The 25,175-nt window shown below is 33.8% G+C and overlaps 1 protein-coding gene across 10 annotated transcripts in view; it reads right to left on the reverse strand.

Annotated features, from left to right (window-relative positions):
• Nucleotides 1–1,327: 1,327 nt before the first annotated feature.
• The window catches only part of USP15 (ubiquitin specific peptidase 15), a 144,523-nt gene continuing 120,675 nt past the window's right edge, over nucleotides 1,328–25,175 (reverse strand). For 9 of the 10 annotated variants that reach the window (XM_001166420.8, XM_509182.9, XM_063785512.1 and 6 more), the window contains 14 exons: nucleotides 24,306–24,479; nucleotides 21,961–22,119; nucleotides 21,657–21,881; nucleotides 16,446–16,529; nucleotides 16,261–16,355; nucleotides 15,972–16,163; nucleotides 14,980–15,095; nucleotides 14,533–14,805; nucleotides 14,077–14,147; nucleotides 13,574–13,689; nucleotides 12,758–12,907; nucleotides 9,551–9,654; nucleotides 4,663–4,751; nucleotides 1,328–1,778 (listed from right to left, as the gene is read on the reverse strand). In XM_001166420.8, coding sequence (XP_001166420.1) covers nucleotides 1,596–1,778; nucleotides 4,663–4,751; nucleotides 9,551–9,654; nucleotides 12,758–12,907; nucleotides 13,574–13,689; nucleotides 14,077–14,147; nucleotides 14,533–14,805; nucleotides 14,980–15,095; nucleotides 15,972–16,163; nucleotides 16,261–16,355; nucleotides 16,446–16,529; nucleotides 21,657–21,881; nucleotides 21,961–22,119; nucleotides 24,306–24,479 — 2,031 coding nt within the window. In that variant the 3' untranslated portion in view covers nucleotides 1,328–1,595. Of the gene's footprint in view, nucleotides 1,779–4,662; nucleotides 4,752–9,550; nucleotides 9,655–12,757; nucleotides 12,908–13,573; nucleotides 13,690–14,076; nucleotides 14,148–14,532; nucleotides 14,806–14,979; nucleotides 15,096–15,971; nucleotides 16,164–16,260; nucleotides 16,356–16,445; nucleotides 16,530–21,656; nucleotides 21,882–21,960; nucleotides 22,120–24,305; nucleotides 24,480–24,751; nucleotides 24,837–25,175 lie in introns of all 10 variants that reach the window. The other variant, XM_063785515.1, reaches the window with a different exon arrangement.

Raw genomic sequence — 25,175 nt, forward strand, 5'->3', positions numbered from 1 at the left:
CCCAAAGCAGCTTTTAAAATACCAGGATGATAAACCAGCTTTAATATCAAGATATAAAGCAAAGCCATGATCAACATACCTCATTTATCCTGGTCAAATGCATTTTTTTTTAAACTTTTAAATGCTAACATAAATAAATAATTTACCAAAATGTGCACTCACAGAGTGAACTTTTATTTACAATACACAATTTATAATCTATTGTATTTGATTAGTTCAAGTGAAGAACATTATACTTTTTGCTTTAATAACAGTGGGACACAAAGCAATTTCTCAGGTAGTCGATATGTGAAATGTGCCCCAGCATTTAGGTTTTCTATTAAAGGCAGTATTGTATGCCAATTTACAATACATTCTTTCAACTATATCAAAGGGAAAAAGCAGCAAATAAAAATGTTTCAAATGTTCACACATATTTTTGGCATCCTGGATCCTTGAATGTCGTGAACTAAAATCAAATTCAAGGTGTTTATGCTTTATATACTGTACAGGTTCTGACTCTGGAACATGCAAATGCCATTTCTCTTATAACAAGTTACCTTCTGAGAAAAGCTGTAAGGCTATGGTGAATTCCATCAGGAACACACAAAGAAAGTTAACAGACCTACCTTTATAGCCAATTGTCCATTAATGATTTAAAGGCCAGTATATGAAAAAAATTTCTCATCTAAGCTTGATGCAATTATTACTATGGGTACAGAATACTATTATGTCTGTCCTTATATTACAATAATTGGGAGAGCTCAAGTTGCCAAATTACCACAAAATGGGGTAGAGAAAAACAGACAGCAAAAATTTTAATTTTGGACCAACACCCAATTAAAGATATGCATTTTAAAGCAAAAAATGTTTTTGAATATCTGAAGAATAGATCCCAATAGCAGTAAATAATACTTACATGTAACTGAAAAATGACTTTAGATGGAGTATGAAATCTAGAACCTGTTTCCACAGTGGCAGTAAAATGAATATAATACTCTGGATTTTTAAAGGTATTACAAAGGGAAATAACTTTTCCAAGGTTGTTTCTTGTATCATGATTTGGTTTTTTAATAGGCCCACATTGATTACAGGGATAAATTTGAAAATGCGGTTTTCGAAGAATGCTGCCGCAGTATTTATGCCACGTTGATACTGCAGCTAAATATCATAGTAGTATATACGGCAGCCTAATGCACATGAACTAGATTATCCAAAAACTAAGTTCAGCCATAGTTTTCTTGCAGTATTATTAGAGCAAAATAAATGACCAACATCCACAAATTTAACATTTGTCATCAACTCACATCCAAAAAATTAAAGGAAACATAATTAATCAAAACAGCAGCAAACTTAAAAGGGATTTATTTGTGATTTCCTATATATATTTAGCTTGTAAATACAAGACTGTAAATGTATTAAGAGACAATTTCTGTTAAAGTTTTCATTGTGTTTCACTTCAAGTACTGCACAAGTTAAAATCTGATAAAGGATTTACATTCGGTTATCTGAAACTCCCCATCTCAGACTTTTGTTTTAATGTGGTGGGTAACTTCATCATTTCCATAGATACCACCAGCAGGAAAGTGTCTCTTTTATGGCTTCTAGGACTTTCATTAGTTAGTGTGCATACAGTTTTCATTTTCTATATCATTGTCATTATCATTGCTATCTTCATCACTTTCTAATGGGATGCCAGTGGCAGCTGAAGCACCTTTAGTTTCTCGGTCAAGAGGAAAAAAGCCAGTTCCACTGAAAGTGTCTTGTCTCTGGTAGAAGAGTACATATGCTGCTTTGGACTGTCAAAACAAAGGATGTTAAAACAGTTATGATTCTCAAAGATCACGTTAAATACATTATGAATTTTTAGCTGGTCACCAATTTTGGTAAGAGGGCATAAATCAAATAGAAAAACCATGCATGGTCAAATGGAAGTTACTAAAATTCATTAAATATAAGATGATTTCTAATAAAGAATCGTTATTAGAATTACAAATTTGTATGTGCTTCTAAATTATTTGGACAAAGAAATAAATGCAACTGTATCACAATTCTAACGTAAAAATAGAATTCTATGCTTTCTTTCCTACCATCTCTTAAGGAAAAGGTAAATTCCTCCCTTCTAATACTAGTCACTTCATCCCATGTTTGCTGTAGAGTCCAACTTTTCCTACCATCTTAAGGATGCTGTTCCATCAATCATCACTGTGTATCTTCAATGAGTCCTTATCCACTGGACTTGTCTCTTTGGCATTAAAAAATACCTAAGGTTTTTCCTATCATAAGTCCCTCTCCATTCTACTTCCCCTTCTAGCTGCCATATACCTCTCTTCCTCTTCCTCATAGTCAGAGTGATAAACAGAGTAGTCAATACTCATCATTCACTCTCATGCACACTTCTCAACTCAAAGTAATCTAGCTTTTCCCCAAACCATTCTAGTAAAATGGCTTTCAGCAGGGTCAATAACCTAATAAACAACTGAAATGGGTGACCTTTCCGGTTCTTTTGGTCAATCTCTCAGTAGCATTTAATGCTTCACTATTTCTTTTCCTATCAACAAACAATTTTTGCTTCTGTGACAACACTACTCAGATCTCCTACTATCTCTTTGGTTTCTTCTCAGACTCTTCTGTGGACTCATTAAATCCTGACCTTTAAACATACTATGCTCTGTCCTCAGCCCACCACTGTCTCAACCTGAATCCTCTCACTAGGTGACTCATTTAAACCTATGGCTTCAACTGCTGCCTGAGGCTGACAACTCAAATGTATAACCTAAATCAGTTCTCACCCCTGAACTCCTGTCTTATGAGTCCAACAACCTAATGGAAATTTCCACACAGCTATCATACAGGCATCTCAAACTTCAACAGCAACTATTCTTCCTATATTCCCAATCTTGGTGAATGGTGAAGTAAAAGTCATCTTAAACTTCTCCTTCTCTGGATCTCTACATCTATTATCCTTATTATATCTTTTATCAAGTTATATTAATTCTGTCCAGTAAATATCTCATAAATCCATTCTCCCCTTGTTTGTATTGTTCTAACTACTATTTTAATTGCTTAAATTATGTGACAGCCTCCTGTATGGCTTTTCTGTTTCTTTACTCAGTGTCTCCAGTCTATCTTCTATGATGTTCTCAGAGAAATGTTAAGACACAAACTGAACAATGTTATTCTCTTGTTTAACAATCTAATGGCTTCTCATAGTCTGTAAGAAAATGTCTAAACTAGAATGCCACTTTTCTTGATCTAAGCGCTAAATTTATCTCCAGACTAATTTCTTCCCCATGTCCCTTTAAGAGCTTTTCCTTTGAGTCACATCCAATTATGTGCTGTTCCCTTAAAATGTCACGCTTTGTCATGCCTCCTTGTTTTTGTAGATACCGTTTTCTTTGCTTAGAACACCTTTTGTTTAATTTACTCTTATTTTTACTAGCAGACTCAGGTCAGACATCATCTTTACCACATGATGGTAACCTGTGCTGGTTATTGTCCCCTCAAACCCCAAATCTGAGTTGAGACAGAAGTTCCCTTTCTAAGTGGCCATAGTAAGGTATTTAATAGTACTTATCATGCTGTAATTGTTAATTTACTTATCTTCTTTGGTTTATAAATCAGAGATAGCTATCTTTTAAACTCTGGACTGAGTGACAGCTATCTTTTTAACTCTGTTTAGAATGGAGTCTTTTGTGTATCTCTCTCTCTCTATATATATCATATTCAATTTGTTGACTAAATGAAGAATCATCATTGTTAAAATGCATGGCAACCTCAAATTTGTATACTATATATAAACAAGATAACTGTTTATTTGAAGCCAAGATTAGGGCAGTGTTGTTAAAAAGACTGATGGAGGAGGTGGGCAATTTGAGGAGAACAGAATTGATTTTCTTTTGCAGAAAAAAAATTAGAGAAGTTTAAATATAAACAAAAAATGTGGTTAATTAAAACTAACACAATTTAAAAAATTTATAGTATTCAAGTCTCTTTTTGTCATAGATATAGGGAGAGAAATAACAGTATATATATATGTATATATATATGTATGCATCTGTGTGTATATATACATATACACACACACACACACAAACCCATACTGAGAGTGTCAGCGGTGGATGATAAACTGATGCAAGTGTGAACAGACGGAACTTCCTCATTTTTTTTACTATTCAGAAAATATCAAAGTAGTAAGCACACAAGTATTAATCTTTTATAAATCTGTAATTTGTTTTATCTAATTATGTCATTTTGAGTTTAAATAGTTAATTTTCATAAGGCAGGATATGACTTTAAAGATCACAGGTACGGTAAGGTACTTCAAGGATTTTTTTTCTCTTGTTTAAACATTCTGGCTTTAAGTACTCAATGTCTAGAAAGTTAAGAGCTGAATCTACTTTCCAAAGCAAAACTTAATTATTTTTATTAGAAACTCCATGTTGAAAACTACCAAAAATTTTTTCACCTTGCAATTTATGCTTTTGTTAGTGGGCAAATTTAGAAGACAAATTTCCATTTAGGGGACAATTCGACATTTCTTTAAATAAGAGTTAGTCTCTTTTAGCTACTCAAGCTGTTAGAATATAGACTACAGTGTTCCATGAGCCCCTTTTATTAATTTATATTCACTCCTTAAGACAGTGAATCCCATAGTTCTCAGGAAATATAAGACAAACTTACCACGATTTGGTCTTCAGATGCAGTGGAGACACTACTGTCATCAAAATAGTACCATTTTCCATCATCTTTATTTTTTGCAAAAGCAGTATCTAATGAAAAAAATATAATCACTGTGACGAAAATGATCTTGGTTTTCTGGGGACTCCTCGAAACTCTATAATCATCTATATAAGGAATATCTATTAACACTGATAATCATCTATGAGGCTTATTTATTACACATTCAATTGATTCAAATGATTTCTAATTTCTACAATTAGATGCCAAAAATAATTTTCATGTAAGTTGAAACATTCTTTTTTCATCTTAGGAAAAAACAGATTATTTTAAAATTCACATAATAACACTAATGATAATAAATGGTAATTAACATTCATGTAGTGCTTACTGTGTACCAGGCATAGTGTTATGCACTTTACATGTATTGTCTCATAAAGAAGGTATTATCATTATTATTCTCCCCACCTGAGAGATGGGAAATTAAGGCATCAAAAGAAGGATAATTTACTCAAGGTAGTATACTGTTAGCTAGCAGTTAGGATTTAAACCTAGATCTGTTTCTGACTTCATAGTTTGAAATTTCAACTTATTATTAAATTTTCTATGACGATTTCTTTTCTGATACCCCTACTCATTATGCTATAGTTTTTTTTTTTTTTTAACACCAGAATCTCTTTTAGTCTTTAACAAAAGTGTAGTCGGTCCTGTGCATACATGGGTTCTGCGTCCCTGAACCCAATCAATCACAGATCAAACATATTTGAGGAAAAAAGAAAATTCCACAAAGTCCTGAAGAGTAAAACTTGAATTTGCCATGTGCTGAGTACTATGTTCAATTTATGTGAATGAAGTGACGTGCAGGCATTGTATTAGGTATTATAAATAATCTACACATACAAGTATATGAGAGGATGTGGGTAGGTTATATGCAAATACTACAATATTTTACATAAGGAATTTGAACAACTGTGGTATCCACTGATACAAAGGGATGACTGTACACAGCAAGAAAAAGGCAAAAAGTGATTCATTAATCCACATAATTTTTAAAGATCTGCTTTATCTTTAAGTTTAAAAAATGCCCCTTTCCCCATCCCATGCCTTGTATAAACTACTCAATAACTGAAGAAATAAAGCTGCACAATGTTTCCAAAATAATTATATGTGGTCATTGTTTCTAAAAAGTGACACTTTGTAGGGTACGGCTTCTAAATAATTCTTCCCGTCCTAAAGTAAATATTATTATTCTTCCCATTTGTATATAAATAAGAAATTGAGGTATTATCCTTAATAAGGCTGAAATCAAAGGGCAATATTCTCTTTCTATTAAGTTACCTGTTTGGATGATGTTCAGAGGGAATGGCAATACTTTGAAAGTAAGGTAAGCATTATCTTTGGTGAACCTCCACTGGCGGTCAGAAGATAATTCAAAAGACAAGCCAATCAACCGACCAGCCAACCAACCAACCAATCACAATAAAATAATGGTTTAAACTCTAAGTTGTTTGGTTAACAATTTTACTGAGTAACTACCATGTGGAAGAAATGTTTCATATTCTATCTGTTGTTGGTTCCCTCTCCTCAAAAATCAACCATGGAGAGAAACCGTAGAAAGAGATGGAAGTTAGAGTCAAAGGAACTAACAAAAAAAAATTGAGAACCCTGTTCTCAATATATGAACTCAAGAATATTTGTGTGCATGCAACATGGCTGAAGAATGCGACAGAATGGATGGAGGCAGAAATGAGAAAACAATCTAGAAGAAAGCGTTTAAATTTCATGCTTCAATTTTTGTCACAGAAATCAGCAATACTCAGGCTACCTGAATCAGAGTCTTATTGCTGTTTAAAAGTCCTGTTGGGCTAACAAAATATTTGACAACTAATATGACTGTACCCCCATGAACTCTGGTTAAAAATCAGCCTTGGTGAGGAGTGGAAGGAAATAGCCACGGGATGAACAGCTTCCTTTGAGCACACTTTTCCCTATTTTCTCTCCTTCCAGCTACACAGGACCTCTGCTAAGCTGTTGCTGTGCATGCTGTATTGTTTCTTGACCTGTATCCTTTCTTAAATCTAAGTAAACCTGGTGCTGGGTGAATCCTTTTGTGTGCTGTGAGTTTGTTGATCTCAACCCAAGATCAGTGCAGAGCAGATGCTGCACTTAGATCTGTGTGATCTATAAGAGACACATTCAACAAAAAGGCACAGAGTTTGTAAATTAAATGATACCAAAAAGAAAGCTAGAGTAACACTTGTAATACCTAAGAAAAAAGGGGCAAAGAATGTCAGATCCTGGTGTTAAAAGGAACAGAGAAAGAAGAGCTACCCATTATGAACATAAGTATAATTATGCAAAATATTAATAACAACTAATAAAACTGCTGGGAGAAGCAGGTCAATCAACACTTTAGTAGGAGTCCTGGCAAATTCCTCTCAGGAATAAAATGAACATAAAAAATAACCAGGGATAGTAATGGTTTGAATACACTTGATAAGCTTAAATTATCAGAGATATAAAGAACTCTATATCTAAATGGGGAATGTATATTTTTTTCCAAGCATACACACATTTAAGGAACTGACCATGTATTAAGACATGTTACAACTTTCGGACTCCTAAAGATTAATATAGACAATGCTCTCAACTGCTATGTAATAAAGGTAAGAATGAAGTGACAAAACTCTCTACATTTGAAAACTAAGCATATGATTAAATGACATTGTGCTAATTAGGAAATCATAAAGGAAATTAAAACATACATACAATTGAAAGATAATGAAAATCTGAAGTACAGCTAAAGCAGTACTTAGCAGAAATTTATAGCCTTTTAATTACAGCCTTCAATATAGGAGAAACAATGAAAAGCAAAAAGCTAAGCATTCAATTCAAGAAGTTGTAAGAAGAGTAACATAGAAACCCAAAGTAACAAGAGGAACCATACAATGAAGGGAAGGGAAGAAATCAATTAGATAGAATAAATACATACAAGCCAGGTGTCGTGGTGTGCACCTGTAGTCCCAGCTACTCAGGAGGCTGAGGTAGGAGGATCGCTTGAGCCCAGGAGTTCAAGACCAGCCTGGGCACCATGGTGAAACCCCACTGCTACTAAAAATACAAAAAAATTAGCTGGGTGTGGTGGCATGTGCCTGTAGTCCAGCTACTCGGGAGGCAAAGGTGGTAGGATCGCTTGAACCCAGGAGGTGGAGGTTGCAGTGAGCCAATATCATGCGACTGCACTCCAGCCTGGTGACAGAGAGAGAGCCAGTCTCAAAAAAAAATGTATAGATAAAATAAAATATAATAATAATATAAAGTATAAATACATACAATAACAAAAATAAAAATTTAATAAGATGAAAAGTAATTCTTTGAAAAGACTAACAAGATAGAAATCTGGGAAGACTGATACTTTTTTTTTTTTTTTTTGAGACAGAGTCTTGCTCTGTTGCCAGGCTGGAGTGCAGTGGTGTGATCTGGGCTCTCTGCAACCTCCGGCTCCCTGGTTCAAGCGATTCTCCTACCTCAGCCTCCCGAGTGGCTGGGATTACAGGCACCCGGCACCACACCCAACTAATTTTTGTATTTTTAGTACAGACAGGGTTTCACCATGTTGGCCAGGATGGTCTTGATCTCATGGCCTCATGATTCACCCGCCTCCACTTCCCAAAGTGTTGGGATCATAGGCGTGAGCCACTGTGCCTGGCCAGGAAGGTTGATTTAAAAAAAAAAGAGAAAAAGAATGAAAAAAGGACAAAAATAGTGTAATATAAGCATTATAAACAACAATTCTTAAATAAATTGAAAAACCTAAATGAAATGGATACATTTTTAGAAACAGAGAGAACATCAAAATATACACAAAAGGAAAAAGAAAACTGAATAGACCAATATGCATGACATAAATAAAAACAATTATGGCTGTAAAGCCTAGATGGCTTTACAGGTTAATTCTACTAGACTGTGATGAACAGTTAATTCCTATATTGTACTAGCTGTTCCAAAAACCAGAAAAAGGATAAAGCATCTCAGCTTGTTTTATGACTCTAATCTTTATTCCAAACTAAGATAATGAAAATATAAAAAACTTACAAAACCATTTCACTTATGAATGAAATTGTAACAACTCTAAATAAATTTGACTGAATCCAACTGTGTGTCTAAAAATATATAATGATAAGTAGGATATATCCAAGGAATGTAAATACTGTTCAACAGAAAAATCAACTGCTTGCAGAGTGTCGAGTGTTAGAGCCATCCTGGGGGGTGGGGGGCAATCTGGCAACACTTACTCACTTAAACTCAGCAATTTCACTTTTGGGTATGCAGCCCAAATAAATTCTTACATACGATACCATAAACAATGGTTTATCAGTCTTACAGTGGTAGGAAGTGAAAGGGAATTTAGATGTCCATCATGAGGTAAGTGGAGAGATAAAATATGGCAGATGTAAATCATAAGCAGTGAGAAACGACTGACTAAATGGACACAAAGCAACACAGATAAGTCTTCATAAGTGTCGAGACCTAGTGAGATCTACAGCACAGTACCAATTATATAAATGAATAAATATTAATGATTTACAAGAGTATATGCATCAAACTGTTAGAAAGCAAAGGGGAAGGAGAACGTGGAGGGAAATGCACTCTAAATGGGACAACATTCCCTACTAGGCCTTGAACTGAGGAGTATGATAAACTCAATTCTCTATACCCTATGTGAAAAAAAAAGGTTCAAAAGCTGACTTATTCATTAATCAATACTGAACTACTATATGCAAGACACATCTGATATTTTATCCTTAAGAAGTAATAAATATCTTAAAGAAAAAAGTCTAGAGTTCTTCAAACACCATGATTTGGGTAAAAAGGCAAACTGTCAACTTACAGTGTCCTCCTCCCATCCCTCCATAGTGGTTGGAAACAGCAATCAGATTATAGCGGCAAGGACCTGCATTTGGATTAATTAAGAATTCCGACATATCCAAGTCACTGTTTAAAAAAGAAACCAAGTTAATTTTTATGTTGTCCCTAAATGCAATGAATTCTATTCCCTTCTGCCATTGTTGTTTGACATACATATATACATCTATATCTAACTATCCATCTATATATATATATCTATCTATATATATATCTCACTAAAGAAATTATCATGAGTCAAATAACTTACAAAACAAATCATACATGTACCTCTGAGATATTAATGTTTTGGCAAACATTTGTTTATGGGTTGGAAATTTTAAAATGCTTCATTGAGTATACTGAAGAGATATCTGCACTCCCCATGTTTGTTGCAGCAATGTTCACAACAGCTAAGATTTGGAAACAACCAAATCTTGTTGATTTGACGAAACTATGTGTTGCAATGTTGATGGAACTAAGTGTCTATCAACAGATAAATGGCTAAAGAAAATCTGGTACATATACACAATGAAGTACTATTCAGCTATAAAAAAGAATGAGATCCTGCCATTTCCAACAACATGGATGGAACTGGAGATTATGTTAAATCAAATAAGCCAGGCACAGAAAGACAAACATCCCATGTTCTCATTTGTGGGATCTAAAAATAAAAACAATTGAGCTCATGGACAGACAGAGTAGAAGGGTGATTACTAGAGGATGACAAGTGTGGTGGGAAGGTAGGGGAGAGGTAAGGTGGGGATGGTTAACGGATTAAAAAAAAAAACAACGAATGAATAAAACATACTATTTGATCACACAACAGGGTGACTATAGTCAATAATAACTTAATTATACATTTAAAAATAACTAAGAGTGTGACCGGATTATAACACAAACGATAAACGCTTGAGAGGATGGATACCCCATTCTCCATAATGTGACTATTTCACACTCCATCAAAACATCTCATGTACCCCACAAATATATACACCTACTATGTACCCACAAAAATAAAAAAATAAAATAAAATAAAAATGTGGAATGTTGTCATTCAGATAAACGTTTTTATGCTAACACATTTAACTCTCAGTATACCAGGAAAAACAGTCATCACTATTGACCATCTGGGTCCAGTAGATCTTTATTTTACAGTCAATTTTAGAAAGTAATTTATGGGCAGGGTCAGAGATTAAAAAAAAAAAGAGGAAGTGATTTATATGAAGAAAAATACAGGAATAGTGAAAACTTTCTTAGAAGTTTTAAAAAATATTAATATATCAAAACTTAATTTTTATTCTACATTTGCTGTCTTTGATGACCTATATACCCGAAATGGGCAACATCCTTTGAATGTAACTGACTAATCAAAATCTATCATTCAAGAACCTGGAAAATGACTATCTTGTAAATAGCTTATTATTATTTCTGGTTGTTCTTCTTGTATTTGCATCATTAAAAAGCAATAATGATTCTAAATTTTAAATACATCTCTGATAGATTCTAGTTTGTCATTACTTCTGATTCTTTTTTTTTTTTTTGAGAGGGAGTCTCGCTCTGTTGCCAGGCAGCCTGGAGTGCAGTGGCGCGATCTCAGCTCACTGAAATCTCCGCCTCCTGGGTTCAAGCGATTCCCCTGCCTCAGCCTCCCGAGTAGCTGGGACTACAGGCGCGCACAACCATGCCCGGCTAATGTTTTTGAATTTTGGTAGAGATGGGGTTTCACCACGTTGGCTAGGATAGTCTTGCTCTCCTGACCTTGTGATCCGCCCACCTCGGCCTCCCAAAGTGCTGGGATTACAGGCGTGAGCCACTGTGCCCAGCCCTGATTCTTTTTCTTATACTTACATTGCCAAATGCTATATTCTTGAAAACTTACGGCTCACTATTTTGTTAAAGAGAAAATGATCTTTTTTTCACTCAATAATTACAAATAATTTTAAATTTTAAATTTATAGCCACCAATTAGAATGAGTAATCCAGTGAATATTTTGTTTTATGTAATCTATTTCCTTCTAGTTACCTTTATAGATACACCTGCCTTTAGCAATTGTCTACTTACTAACTGTATCAAGTACATTTTGGTGCACAAATATCACAGAATATGAAATAATACCACTGAAAGTTCTTTTTGCAAAATGGGATAGTACCAAGTACTTGTACAAAATATTGTGTGATGAAGTCCTTCTGCTGAATAACTAAGTGACGGGGAATACAATGTTCCCTTTTTGTCATTCTGAATTCTCAACTGTTAAAAGCAGGGGAAGAAAAAAAGAGAGATAAAGTGTGAAGATGTATACAGACTTCTTTGTATCTTTTTACAGACAAGATCAGGGTACGTTCAAGGTGGTATGGCCATAGATATATCTTTTTACAAATATGATGTCATATAATGGCAATAGGAAAACTGAAGGATAATGCAATAGGGATGATTTATTTCACTATTGTGTTATCCTTCTAAGCAATTCCATTGTTGTTTTATTTTAGTCTTTTTGAAAACAGCATATTTAGGGCTGGGCACAGTGGCTCATGCCTGTAATCCCAGCACTTTGGGAGGCCAAGGCGGGTGGATCACTTGAGGTCAGGAGTTCGAGACCAGCCTGGTCAATATGGTGAAACCTCGTCTGTACTAAAAATTAGCCGGGCATGGTGGCGGGTGGCTATAATCCCAGCTACTTGGAAGGCTGAGGCAGGAGAATCACTTGAATCCAGGAGGTGGAGGTTGCAGTGAGCCGAGATTGCACCATTGCACTCCAGCCTGGGCAACAGAGTGAGACCCTGTCTCAAAAAACAAACAAAAGAAACACCAAAAAAACCCAACATATTTAGGAGTAAGTGATGAGTAATGATGAAGTAATTCCTAGGATAAACAAAATCACTAAGTACCATAAAATATCTTAGATTTATAAATGAGACCAATTAACCCATAAGTAATATAACACAGAAGGATTTTTATTGTTTTTATTTTTTTAAAGTATATTTTCTCTTTGGTCTTTGGAAAATCTCTAAGAAAAAATAAAAATTTTGAAACACTGATCCTTATAAACTGTTAGAACTACTCAAAAACAAACTTGAAAGCTGAAATTGGGTCCAATGGCACCTGATGTTTACTAAAGGATAATAACAAAAAGCATCAAATAAGTTTGAAAGAAGAGTTGCCCAATGCTTATAAAGTACAATTAAAGCTTACTTGATAGGAAAATCAACTAAGGTATCCAACTTGTCTCTCATGTATCGACTGTAAGAAAATCGCTTGAGATGTACTACAAGTACTGGAGGCAGGGACCATAAATCCAATTTCTTTGTGGCTTGCTGATGTTCTTTACAATTCGGACAATACCTAAGAATAAACAGAAGTATTTAACGCTTGATAGAGGTACAAACAACCCCCATTAATGAAAATAATAAACAAAAAATGTTTGGAAAGTTCTACATTTATTCAGTAGGCAATTATAGTATGCCTAATATGTACCAGGTTGAAAGCAACTCTTATTATTTTTATTTTCAACACATTTTCCAAATAGGTTAAACCATTACAAATTAATATACAAATGAATACTTAAAGACATAATGAGGGCTAGATTATTTCTCTTTTAGTATGCAAAAAAGACATAGGTCACAAATCTGTGCTGGAAGACAGGTATTAGAAAATCTCAAATCTGGGCTCTAATGGAATAACACCACAAAATATATCACTACCTTTTTCCTAAAAAGCTTCTCTCAAAATGATTACATAGCTAAAATTTCTTGGAAAAAAGGTAACTAAAATGAATTAATAGTATAATGGCTACTATGAAAAACACAGTAATAAAATTAAGGCAACACTGTAATCGTATTTTTTAAGACATTCCCATCCCTCTTAATAGGCTACAACTTATATAAAGAATCCTTTACTATTTAAAACATCAAAGAGAATTTAATAATTACTTTTTCAACTTGATGTGGCACATATCTCAGAATAAATCCTTAAAGAAAACAAAAACAATTATTTAATTTTGTCTCTTACCAGGGATCTTCAGCACCTAGCTTTTCTTTTGTTGTAAAAAGTTCAATGCAATCTTTTAATTTCACAAAGGGTTTTTTAGGAGGTTTATACTCCACACTTTCATGTTTTTCAAAGTCCTAAAGAGAAGTATTTCTTGAGTTAAGAGAACAAATGAAACAAAACTCATTTTAGTGATACCATCTTACTATGAATAATAATGAAAACTCCTAAACTTTCTCAAAAGAATCATAAAGCTTATTTCAGTTGAGATTTATATACTTCTAAATAATTCCTGTACACTCCTATATGGATGACCAAAACACGTTCAAAATGAACTCTGAACCTTTAAAAAAAAAAAAAAGGTATTTTTGCAAAGACTTTTTTTTCTAGTTCATGACCAATTTTTTACTGGCAAAATAAACATTTGGTGGAAGCAAAGAGTGTAACACAACAATATGATTATCTCTGGTAATCGCATAAAGTAAATCAAGGAAAGGTAAATAAGTGAGTGAGTGATGACTTACCTCAGCGGCATTTTCATCAAAATATCTTTTTTTCAAATCAGGATCCCAATCCAAAGCAAGAAAAGATCTTTCTAAGGTGGAAAACATATTTTTTCTTTAAAATTTAATATGTCTTAGTATTAAAGTATATTTTAATGTTAGAATATACACCAGAATAAATAAACAGCAATCTTTTCTACTTGCACTGGTGATTAGGGCAAACAGCAGTTTCCAAGCCATTGAAATAATTTAAGAGTTTAAAAAAAGATAGAAAACTGAAGCATGAGTTCAATCTCCATTTATGAAACACAAACACACATTTTAGTCTACTTAGATATTAAGTCCTTTCATGTAAAATTTGAGATAGAAAAGTAAATGGTATATTTCTTGACAGAGCTGAATTTCATGGTTTTCACCTAAAAAAAAATAACATGCTCGGCTTGTTTAATGTTCAAGCCATTTTTCACAAATACTTACCATCTAGCCTAAGCTGCCTATCATCAAATCTTATATGCCTGGTATCATCTTTGATGTAGTTGATATCAGTATTGCCTAAGTTGTTGAACTGGAATGTAAACAATCGTTTTTTGTGTCCCGTGAGTTGACCTTTGCAAGTATCCTCAGTACATAATCCATTTTCAGAATCATTATCTCCTCCAACTGAATCTTCAGACTGACTGTTTTCATTCTCTGAGGGGAGTTCTTGATCCTGGCTGGATTCATCATCTGGCTCATCTGTTTCCATTTCACCTAATTTTAGATATTAGAGAGCTTTAAATAAACCCAATGCTATATTTTTAAATTATTAATATTAATCCTAGGTTCCCCGGTATTTTTTAGTTCTTTAATTCCCATTTTCTTAACTTTTTCTCTGAAGCAATTATCTAAGTGAAACATTTGTACAATTTAACAGAAAAGTCTTACTTGGTGAGCCTTCTTCATGTATGCCATTTGGGCCATTCCCATTAATATTTTGGTCCTTACAGCAGTGTAGGGATCCTTCAGTTTCTTCAGTTTCAGTAGATATTTTGACATATCGGCTTAAGTAAAATCAAAAATCAAACAAGTTCAGTACTACAAAGATAAAAACTTTTAAAAAGTTTTCCTTCTATCAGTAAAACAAAACTTTTTAATGCAGTAACAGTGGTCACTTAGTAGATTCAAAGATAAATTCAGACTTATAGTACCATAAGTATAACTGACTAGTAATTTGTTTTGCTCATCTTTATAAAAATAATTAATATGTTACCTTTTAGGTTAAATGTTAAATGTTTGTTGCAAATAATTTCTCAACTTATCCTCATTTAGATGGTATATATTGTTGCTAAAAACACTTATATTTGTATAATGTGATCTTTATATATGGGTTATGAAACTATAATAATTAGATATGCAAGAAAGAATACTAAATATATCAGCTTTCAAGGATAAAAGGGATCAAATGACATTCTTGATAACTTCATAATTCAAATCAAGGGATTTATTCAGGAAGGCAAAAAATAGGCTGCCTTACAATACTATTAATCATGAACTGGTAATGTATATAAAGAAATGAAGCATTTGACATTTGTTATTTCACAGTGCAAACATATGGCATTTGACATTTGTTATGATTTCACAGAATGAACACGTAACACATAATTATTATAACACAAATTCCTATGTCCTTCTAACTGTAAACTTTTGGTTTAAAACTGCTACAGACTTCGTGCTTCCTGGGTTTGAAATTACCTCCATAATATGTTTTACATGAATAAGAAAGTGGATTAGGACTATAATCTGACTATGAACAAAATTGAGATAATACAGACTTGAATAATTATATTCCAATAGTACCTTATGTGTTTATTTTTATTAGCTATTTTATATTTTATTCCCATATTTATTTTGTCAATGTAGAATTGTCTGGCACTTACCACATTCTCAAGAGCAGGAGATTATAAAGTTTGTCTTCAGTATTGTTTCGTGGTACAGCCATAAGAAAGGGCTGACCAAAAAGTGAAGAACCAGTATGGTGGGTATAACTCGAGTGTCTGAATTTTTCTCTTAGGCAAACAGGAATAATCACGTGCTCTGTATCTTCTGTCCTATTGATGTTAATTTCAAACCTACAAGGACAAAACTGACCATAAACTCTCAAAAATTTATGTTACTTCTATTAATTTTTTTTCAAGTAATATTTTGCACAATGAGTTTTATACTTACACATAAATATCATCCCGTTCCATAATACTACTAAGGTTTTCATCCATAGCGAATATTCTGTGAAATCTATGATTGTATATATCAGTAACTATCATCTAAAAGGAAACGAATTTCTATTAAGCTGGTTTTACAACACTGAGAAACTAAATACCAACTTATATACTTCAACCCCAGAAACATCTTACCTTATCTGCAGGTATTCCTGACAAAGCAGACAATGCTGTACAAAGATCTAATATGTTTCCAATTTTGGGGACAACCACTTTGTACTAAAAAACAAAAAAATTTGTAATGAATTTATTATTTTGGAAAAAAAATTCAGTAAATGAGAGTGACCTCATGGTTGCTATCTTACATTCATTTGGCATTTGGATTAGTGTTTGTCTCCAATCTTGCCACTATCCTGGGTCCTGTGTGACAATGCCCACATGGATAATTTGTCCTAGTCTTATCATTCCTTGGCTCCTCAATTCAAAGACACTTGCATTAATTCAACCTCAGTCAACTTATTAGATCCTGTCATTACTTGAAACTGCTCCCACTTTTGCTATCTTTTTTTGTTTGTTGTTTAGAGACAGGCTCTCACTCTGTTGTCCAGGCTGGAGTGCAGTGGCATGATCTTGGCTCACCGCAGCCTCAACCTCCCGGGCTCAAGCCATCTTCCGAATTCAGCCTCTTGCGTAGCTAGGACTACACGCGTGTGACACCATGACTGGCTAATTTTTATTTTTTAGAGACAAGGTCTCATTATGTTGCCCAGAATGGTCTCAAAATCCTGGATTCAAGTGACCTTCTGCCTCAGTCTCCCAAAATGCTGGGATTACAGGAGTGAGCCACTGCACCCGGCCCCACTTTTACTATCTTAAACTCGGGTTACTGTCTAACCACTACTTCTTGCTTCTCCGGGAAATTCATTCTTATCTCTTCTTGGCTTGCACAGAGATTTCTATTCCTTTTAACTCTTGTTTTCTCCCAGTTTACCAGCTCCCTACTGTCTTCTAGCCCTTCCATCCAGGCCCTATATGCTTTATCACGGACCTTTAATGTCTTTGTTACTCAATTCTATTCATTCTACTCTTGCTAAACTTTCTCAGAGCTGTTGATATGTGCTGAAGAAAACTTCCCAATTTTAGAGGCTGGTGTGCTACAAATCCACAGTGCCCAATATCAACTGATCCTTTGACAGTACCCAGAAATAATTCTGCATATCACACATCTGGTTATTCTCTCATTTATCTCAATAACTATTTAAAATCTTCATTGGGCTGGGCCCAGTGGCTCACGCCTGTAATCCCAACACTTTGGGAGGCCAAGGCAGGTGAATCGCTTAAGCCCGAAAGTTCGAGACCAGCCTGGACAACATGGCAAAACCCCGTTGCTACAAAAATACAAAAAATTAGCTGGGCTCGGAGGCGCACACCTGTAGTCCCAGCTACTTGGGAGTCTAAGGTGGGAGAATCCCTTGAGCCCAGGAGGCAGAGGTTGCAGTGAGCTGAGATCACACCCTAATGTACTCCAACTTGGGTGACAGAGCAAGACCCTGTCTCATTAACAAAAAAAAAAAAAAAAAAAAAAAAAAAAAATCTTCACCATTCTTTAGGCTTCCTATTTCACTACTGCTCCCTTAATATCAGCAGAATACCTATTTCATCTCAAAAACAGAAACTACTGGGTGGGAAAATCTCCAACTTCCTGTTCTCCTACTAACTTCTTTGAATCCACATAGGTACTTTTCTGTCTCTTGCAACACATGGAAAGAAAGGTGTCTCTCTTCTTATTCAAGGCTAACCTTAGCGCCTATGTTCTAAATCCCATGCTCTTCTGCTTTCTCTGGGACCTAAACCAAGCAATTATTCTTTCTTCCATTTTATCTCGACTCTTGCATAAGCACTGGAATATAAAGTCTCTCAAAAAACAAGGGTACCTCATTGCTTTCCCTCTAATTATCTCCCCTTCTCCTCTATTTTATAAATAACTTTATTAATGATATCTATATTATCATAACTTCCTTATCTCCCATTTACTTCTCAACCCTCTTGCTGGCTTGTCTTCACCTCTTTATTTAACTTGTTTCCAAGGTTGCCAATACTGTTGTACAACTTATCAGTCTTTATTTTATTGACCTCTTTGTAATATGACTGCTGACCACTTTCTCCTTAAAAAATTCCCTTTCCTTATAACACGACTACTTTTAATTCTTTTCTATTGCTGTGATCATATTCCTCTTTTGAAGTTCTCCTATAGTGTTCTTTAGAGTGTTGTCTTTAGCCTTCTTCTCAATTTTATATGCTCTCCTTGGAAGAGGCAACAGTGTCTCCTGATTTGCTTTGGCCAGTCCTGGATTAGCCTGCTATCCTAGTATAATTATTAATGACAGTCCCTTCTATTTTCAAGAGTTCTTGTTTAGATGATAAATCACGGGGTCACCTTAGCCTTAAGTAATCTCATCCTTCTAAAACACTATCATTTTCATAGGGCTGATTGTCAAATTTATAGCTAAAGCAGTCTCTCTCCTTTGGTCTAGATACACAAATTCAATGCCTACTGGATATCTCTACCTAAGTGTTCCTCATGCATCTGTAAGTCAGCATATCCAATACTAAACACAGGTTTGGGTCATGTTAGGCCACCATGTTCAATACTAAAATGGATTCCTTCTTCAACTTGTTCTTCCTATATATTCCACTAAAACAGCACTGCTGTCTCCTCTTTTCCTGTCAAGTAAACTTGGCATCATCTTTGAATATACTTACACATTTTCACTTCCTACATTCAACTGGTTCTTCAAACTGCCATCCTGACAGAGTTGAAGCATTTGTCATTTGTCTGTCGTCTGATCACTAAAAGCTTCTTACCTGGTCTTAGTACTAAGCCTTTTCTAACTGATCTCTGTGCTAGCCAGAATCATCTTTCTGAAACATAATTGTGGCCATATAATATCTATACTTAATAGTCTTTAATGGCTTCCCTAGTTTTTAGGATGAAGTTCAAACTTCCTATACTGGCATCAAAGTTCTTTGTGATCTAGCTCCTGCTTGCCATATTAACTACTGTAGATTACGGAAGTGGGCCATGTCCTCTTCTCCCATAAGTTCTTTGTACATGCCATTATCTTGGCCTATAATGCTTTTATTTCTAGTTTTCACCTGCTTATAACCTAATTGTCCTTCAGAATTTACCACAGGCCTCATAACCAGTTTGGGTAGGTTACTCTGTGTTCTCTTGCAGCACCCTGTCAGAGCAATTTTCATACTGTATGACAAGCTTCTTGAAGAACAAGGACTAGAAACACCATTATATTTCTAGCACCTTGCACAGCATGAGAGCCTAAGATATAATACATATTCAATATTTTTCCTAATAAGCTTCCATGACCTAAATCAACTTCAATGACGGGAAAACTCAACAAATAGGCAAACTCAGCTAATTTCACTTTTCTTACGAGCTGGTCAAAGCATAGCGTTAATGAAATGAGGTGATCATTTTGTATTTGAGTTGTTACTGCCTCTAAATGGAAAAAAGAAAAAAAAAAACACAAAACACAAAAACAAATGAATTTCTCTGTGCTAACCATGGCTCTAACCTCTGCAAATTTATATTATTGGTCACCAAATGAGAAAAGTGATAAGTCAATGAAATTCACATTGCTGGAAAAATAATTTAGAGCCCAATTTATGGAAGAGCACTTATCATATACCTTATGGACTAATGTGTAAATTAATGCAATTTGCCACTATTGATATAGATTACCTTATATTATTGGCATGGGAGAATATTATCTCTAACAAATGTGCTGTAGAGAAATAAAACATCTACACTTATTTTTTGTTGCAGTAAATTTATACTTATTATTCTACACTCTCTTGCTCCATTACACTCATTGGTGTATATCTGCAAAGTTACAAACTAGAGAGGTAAGGATGTGGTTTGGCACTGTTATAGTTTCTCACCATTGAAAAGAATGTTGACAATCTTGTACTTATAAACGAGTGAATAAGTGAATATCTAAAGGATATAACTTTAAAAATGTGAACACATATTCTCCAGGCCAAAAGTAAAAGCAGGTCTTTATTGGCTCTGCTCACAGATAAGGGATAGTACTTAGCACTCCCCAGTGAAATACTGATATGAGGGCATTGTGTTCAATGAGTTCATAAACAAAACATAAAGCAGCAGAAAAACAAATTGCTTAAATTTGCATAACTGAGTACATACCTAGTATCTACTGGACTTAAATTACTTTGAATAAAAGGACTGTGTTTTTATGAACACTACATATACCCTGTCTTTGTTGACAGTAAACCCAAATACATCCCTGAATGGTAAGATCATAATTTTGTTCAAATATAGCTTTCATATAGACATTGTGACTATTATGCACTAACAAACTGAGCTATTTGGCTAAAAATTTACAGAAAACAATCTTCTAAAGCAGGAATCATATCTGTTTTGTTTAGCCAAAGAGCTTTATACTTAGTAGGTGCATAGTTAAGTATCTTGATGAATAAAATTTTTGAATACTTCTTGTGCATTAATATTTACCAGCCACAAAAGCTGGAAATACAAAGGTTTACAAGGTCTCTGTCTTCAAAGACTTGTAGTCTAGGGAGAAAAGATAAAAGTAAGCCAAAAGTTTTAATAAAATTAGTTAAGTGTTAGAATTTAGGGAAAGAGAGGTAGAAAAAGAAGAAGTTACTTTCACTAGGATGGGTCAAGTGTCAGAAGAGGATTAACTGATTAATAAATAAGGGAGAAAAGACAGTGCTTTACCCACAAAATATAAATAATCCAATTATAACACTAGGTAACGGAATCAGGCAGACAATTTGACAGTAAGACTTACCACAGGACTTTTGCACAGAATAAACAATATGTGATACTTCAAAGTATTAGAAATTAGAGAATATCACTGAACGAAATATTTTTAGTCTAACTAAATTTCTACTTTCTTTTAAGTTCCTAAAATGCCTAAAAATTACAGGTATTTAAATACACTACTATCACACTATGAATTAAAAGTATTAGCTTTACTTCCAATAGCCACTAGTAAAAAAAATTACAATTAACACTAAAGAAAGTTGAAGTTTAAAAAAATTAAAAATATTATGTTGATCTTCATAAGCTAATATTCACCCCAATATTATAAAAATAAACCTCTATAAAAAGGCTTTTGAGAATTTTTTATAAGACACACGTTGCCCTTTCAAGACTGTAAAAAGTTACACTGATTTCCAAAGTATTCAGCTTATAAAATCTCTTATACAAATAAACATTATTGATTGGGCTTGATAATTCAATACTTAATTTTTATAATAAGGACTCAACACTAATTTTTTTATAAAAACAACAAATGCAAAAAAAAAAAAAAACCCAAAACAAACAAACCCATGATTTACCTGCATAGGTTTGGTAAGCGGATCCATTCTAACTAAGTAAACTTCCAAGGTGCGTTCTTTTTTCATGGGCAATGGAAGTGTCAAGTAACAAAAAGGATCAAATGTTACTGAAATCTTAGCACACTCAGGACAAACTAAAGTTGATTTGAAAAGGCCATGAAATATATCTACTATGATAGAATCATTTCGTTTTAAATGGTTTTCCCAGGCTTCTTCGGCAACCACCTACAAGGATGATAGACACAAATTAGAAAGAGGTATCACAAAATTATAACAATGGTGACAATAGGATCATGAAATTTACCTTATCTGGCCTTCCATCTGCATCTTTTAATTGTATATATGGTTTTTTCCTAATTCTATTCAAATCCTCATGTAATCCATCTAACAGGAAAGCTAACAGTTCTTGACAGTCTTGCTGCTGATATCCAGAGAACTGAGGTGCAAAACGTCCTACCTGTGTCTGTAAGAAATGCAAAACCATCAAATCAGTTCTAGGAACAGGGTTGATTTTTAAAAATATGTACAATAGATTCTCATTATTCATGGATTCCACATTTGTGAATTTGCCTGCTTTCTAAAATGTATTTGTAACCCCAAAATCAATTCATGGTCATTTGTAGATATTTTCAGAGTGGCAAAAAATTTGAGTCACCTGATATGCATGTTACCAGCTGGGGTTGAACAAGGTGATGCTTTGGCTTGTTGTTTCAGCTCTGAATCTATAAACAAGTGTCCTTTGTAGTTTATTTAGTGTTATGTTTTTTCACATTTTTGTTTGTTTTGTTGTTAATTTCAGTGTTTAAAATGGTCACTAAATGAAGTACAAACATGCCAGCTAGTGTTCCTAAATGCAAGAAAGCTGTGATGTGCTTTATGGAGAAAAAGTACGTGTTAGATATGCTTCATTAAGACATGAGTTATAGCACTGTTTGCTGTGAGTTCAATGTTAAGGACTCAACAATATATATTAAACAAGTTGTTTTTAAACAGAAACACATGCAAAACAAAGTTATACATTGTCTGGTTGACAAAAATGTTGTGAACAAAGGCTTGGAGGAATCAAACCCTATAGTTTCCCTAGGAGTAATGGTTCAGTAGTTGTTATTTCAGTGTTTGTGGCAGCTTCATTGAACATAACTCCTGTGAATAATAAAAATTGTATACATGAACAACAGGAATATATATGAATTATATTTTGTTTTGCATTCCTAGTAAGCACTCAACAAAGCTTATCTGGGACAAAATAGATCAACACATGTAATCTTTAATATATAAAAATGTATTGATCTTTGTTTGGTCATAGATTTCATTGTCATTAATTGTTGTTTCACTATTTGTCAAAGGATTTTCCAGATGTCCTTAATTCTTAGCTTTAGGTATTCCTATTGCCTCCTCCTATAAATGTCTGGTAGGTAGACAGGAAGAGGCAGGTTCTCATCCTTGCTATATTACCACATAAAGATAATTACGTATCTGAAAGCATTTTTAAGATAACTACTCTAGGCTCTCACTTAGTTTCTATGTGCAAAAGGAGGATGAGTATCACAGAGATAACAGAAACATTAATGTTCATATTCAATTTTCCTAATCTTTCATCACTAAGTATTTTTTTTTTTTGGATGATACTGAAAATAAATGTAATAGTATGAATCATCATCTGACAGAAAAAAAGTCACATATAAAGAACCTATTTACACATAATTTTAAGAGAGAAAATCTACCAAAATAAAACCAATTAGAATGCTAGTAAGAGCTGAGAGATGGTTTGTCTGGACTAGTTTGTCCAAAGTTTAGAATGTTAAGGAAGACAATACAGAGGTATTTTGAGTTGCTGGTTGTTTTTTATTTTCTAAGAACTAGTATATAGCTAATAAAAAATGTTGTCTAGTAGATGTCCTCTACCAATGCCATTTAAATTACTTGTATAAATAACAACTTAAAACTGCTTATTCTCTCTACAAGTTTAAAATTTCTCAAAGTTTCACCTATATAATTAAGTAGGCATTTTTTTAACAATATAAAGCTAAATTTCAGCCATAAAGCTAAATTTCAGCTCAATTCTTATTTGAACAATAAATTATTTGATAAGTAACAATTCACACATGTGAATAACCTTAAAAGTTTAAGAACTATATTGAAAGTACATTTAATTTTTAATGCTTGGTTTGCAGACTATTTTCATTTTGATAATTTTTCAAATTCATAATGACTCTCAAAGTAAAATGGGTTCTTAGAGTTCAGTAACATGCCCAAATTTAGTCTTTTACATTTGTATAGAATATTCACATAGGTTTTCCAGAGATGTACTATATTCCAAAACAACTATACAAACGCTCATTGCTGTCTCTATACTCATTCTTGTACCACACCAGTGTTTTTCAACTTTTTTTCATTATTCTCTCCATTCCAGATTTAGACATAAAGCAAAAACAAAAACAAAAACAAAAATAAAATAGATAAACTGTTCCATATCCCTCCCACCTAAATTTTATATGACAGATGTACTGTATATCTATTTATGTACTGTGTTCCTTTGGAGGGCCACAAACCATTGTAATAGCTACTATTTTTCACTCCCCCTATCCCCAGGAACCAACTTTTGTACCCTTGCAGGTACCCTTGCTAAAATGCATTTACCACACTAACCTTAAAGGCTCTTGGGGTGACGTAGCTAAACTTTCCAGACCACATTTGCTTGATCAGTTCGGCATAAGATTTAGCTATTTCACCTCTCATTCCTAAGGGATTGTCAAAATTCAGTTCTTCTTGATACTTATCATTGAGGAAATACTCAGTAAGTGGAGGTGTGTTGCTCAAACACTGCAAAAAATAAAATATATTTTCAAGTAAAAGTAATCATAATGAATTTTTCTTAAAACACATTAATATGAAGAGAGAAACAAATTGATTTGCTATAACACATAGAGAACATTTAAATGATGGTTTCTTGCACTAATAACTGGTCAAATAAACACTCAAATGATGTACTCAACTATTCATTTCCCAAATTTCAAAATAATTACTTATAATAAATAAAAATGCTAATATCCGCTGCTGTAAAATCTGCATTAATTTTAACCACAGCAAACTACCTGGTAACTGGGAGAGCAGCTCAGTTTTCTTTCCTTCTTTTACTTGATTGGTAGAAATTATGGATTGTCTACTCATCCCAGGCACCTGCAAATTAGCCTGAGTAGGTAAAAACTGAGATAGAGTGCAAGCAAGAAATTAACTTAATAGAGGTATTTACTGCTTCCATCGTCAATTATTTATCATGAAAGAGCAGCCTTTAAACCTTCCATATGGTCAACCATTTTTAGAAGAGACAGTACAGATTACTTGAGCCTGAGAGAACAAACTTTAGTATGTGAACTCTGGTAAGTGTGTTCTCACTTCCAGCTCTTTAATTTCATAAACGATACAATTTTCCTTTATGGCAAAATAAAAACTATAAATAAGTTAATTTTCCAACTCTTTCCAATTCCGAATTTAAAAATTTCATATTTAAAATAAAAC

Source organism: Pan troglodytes, chromosome 10, assembly GCF_028858775.2.
Source record: "Pan troglodytes isolate AG18354 chromosome 10, NHGRI_mPanTro3-v2.0_pri, whole genome shotgun sequence".
Lineage (NCBI taxonomy): Eukaryota > Metazoa > Chordata > Mammalia > Primates > Hominidae > Pan > Pan troglodytes.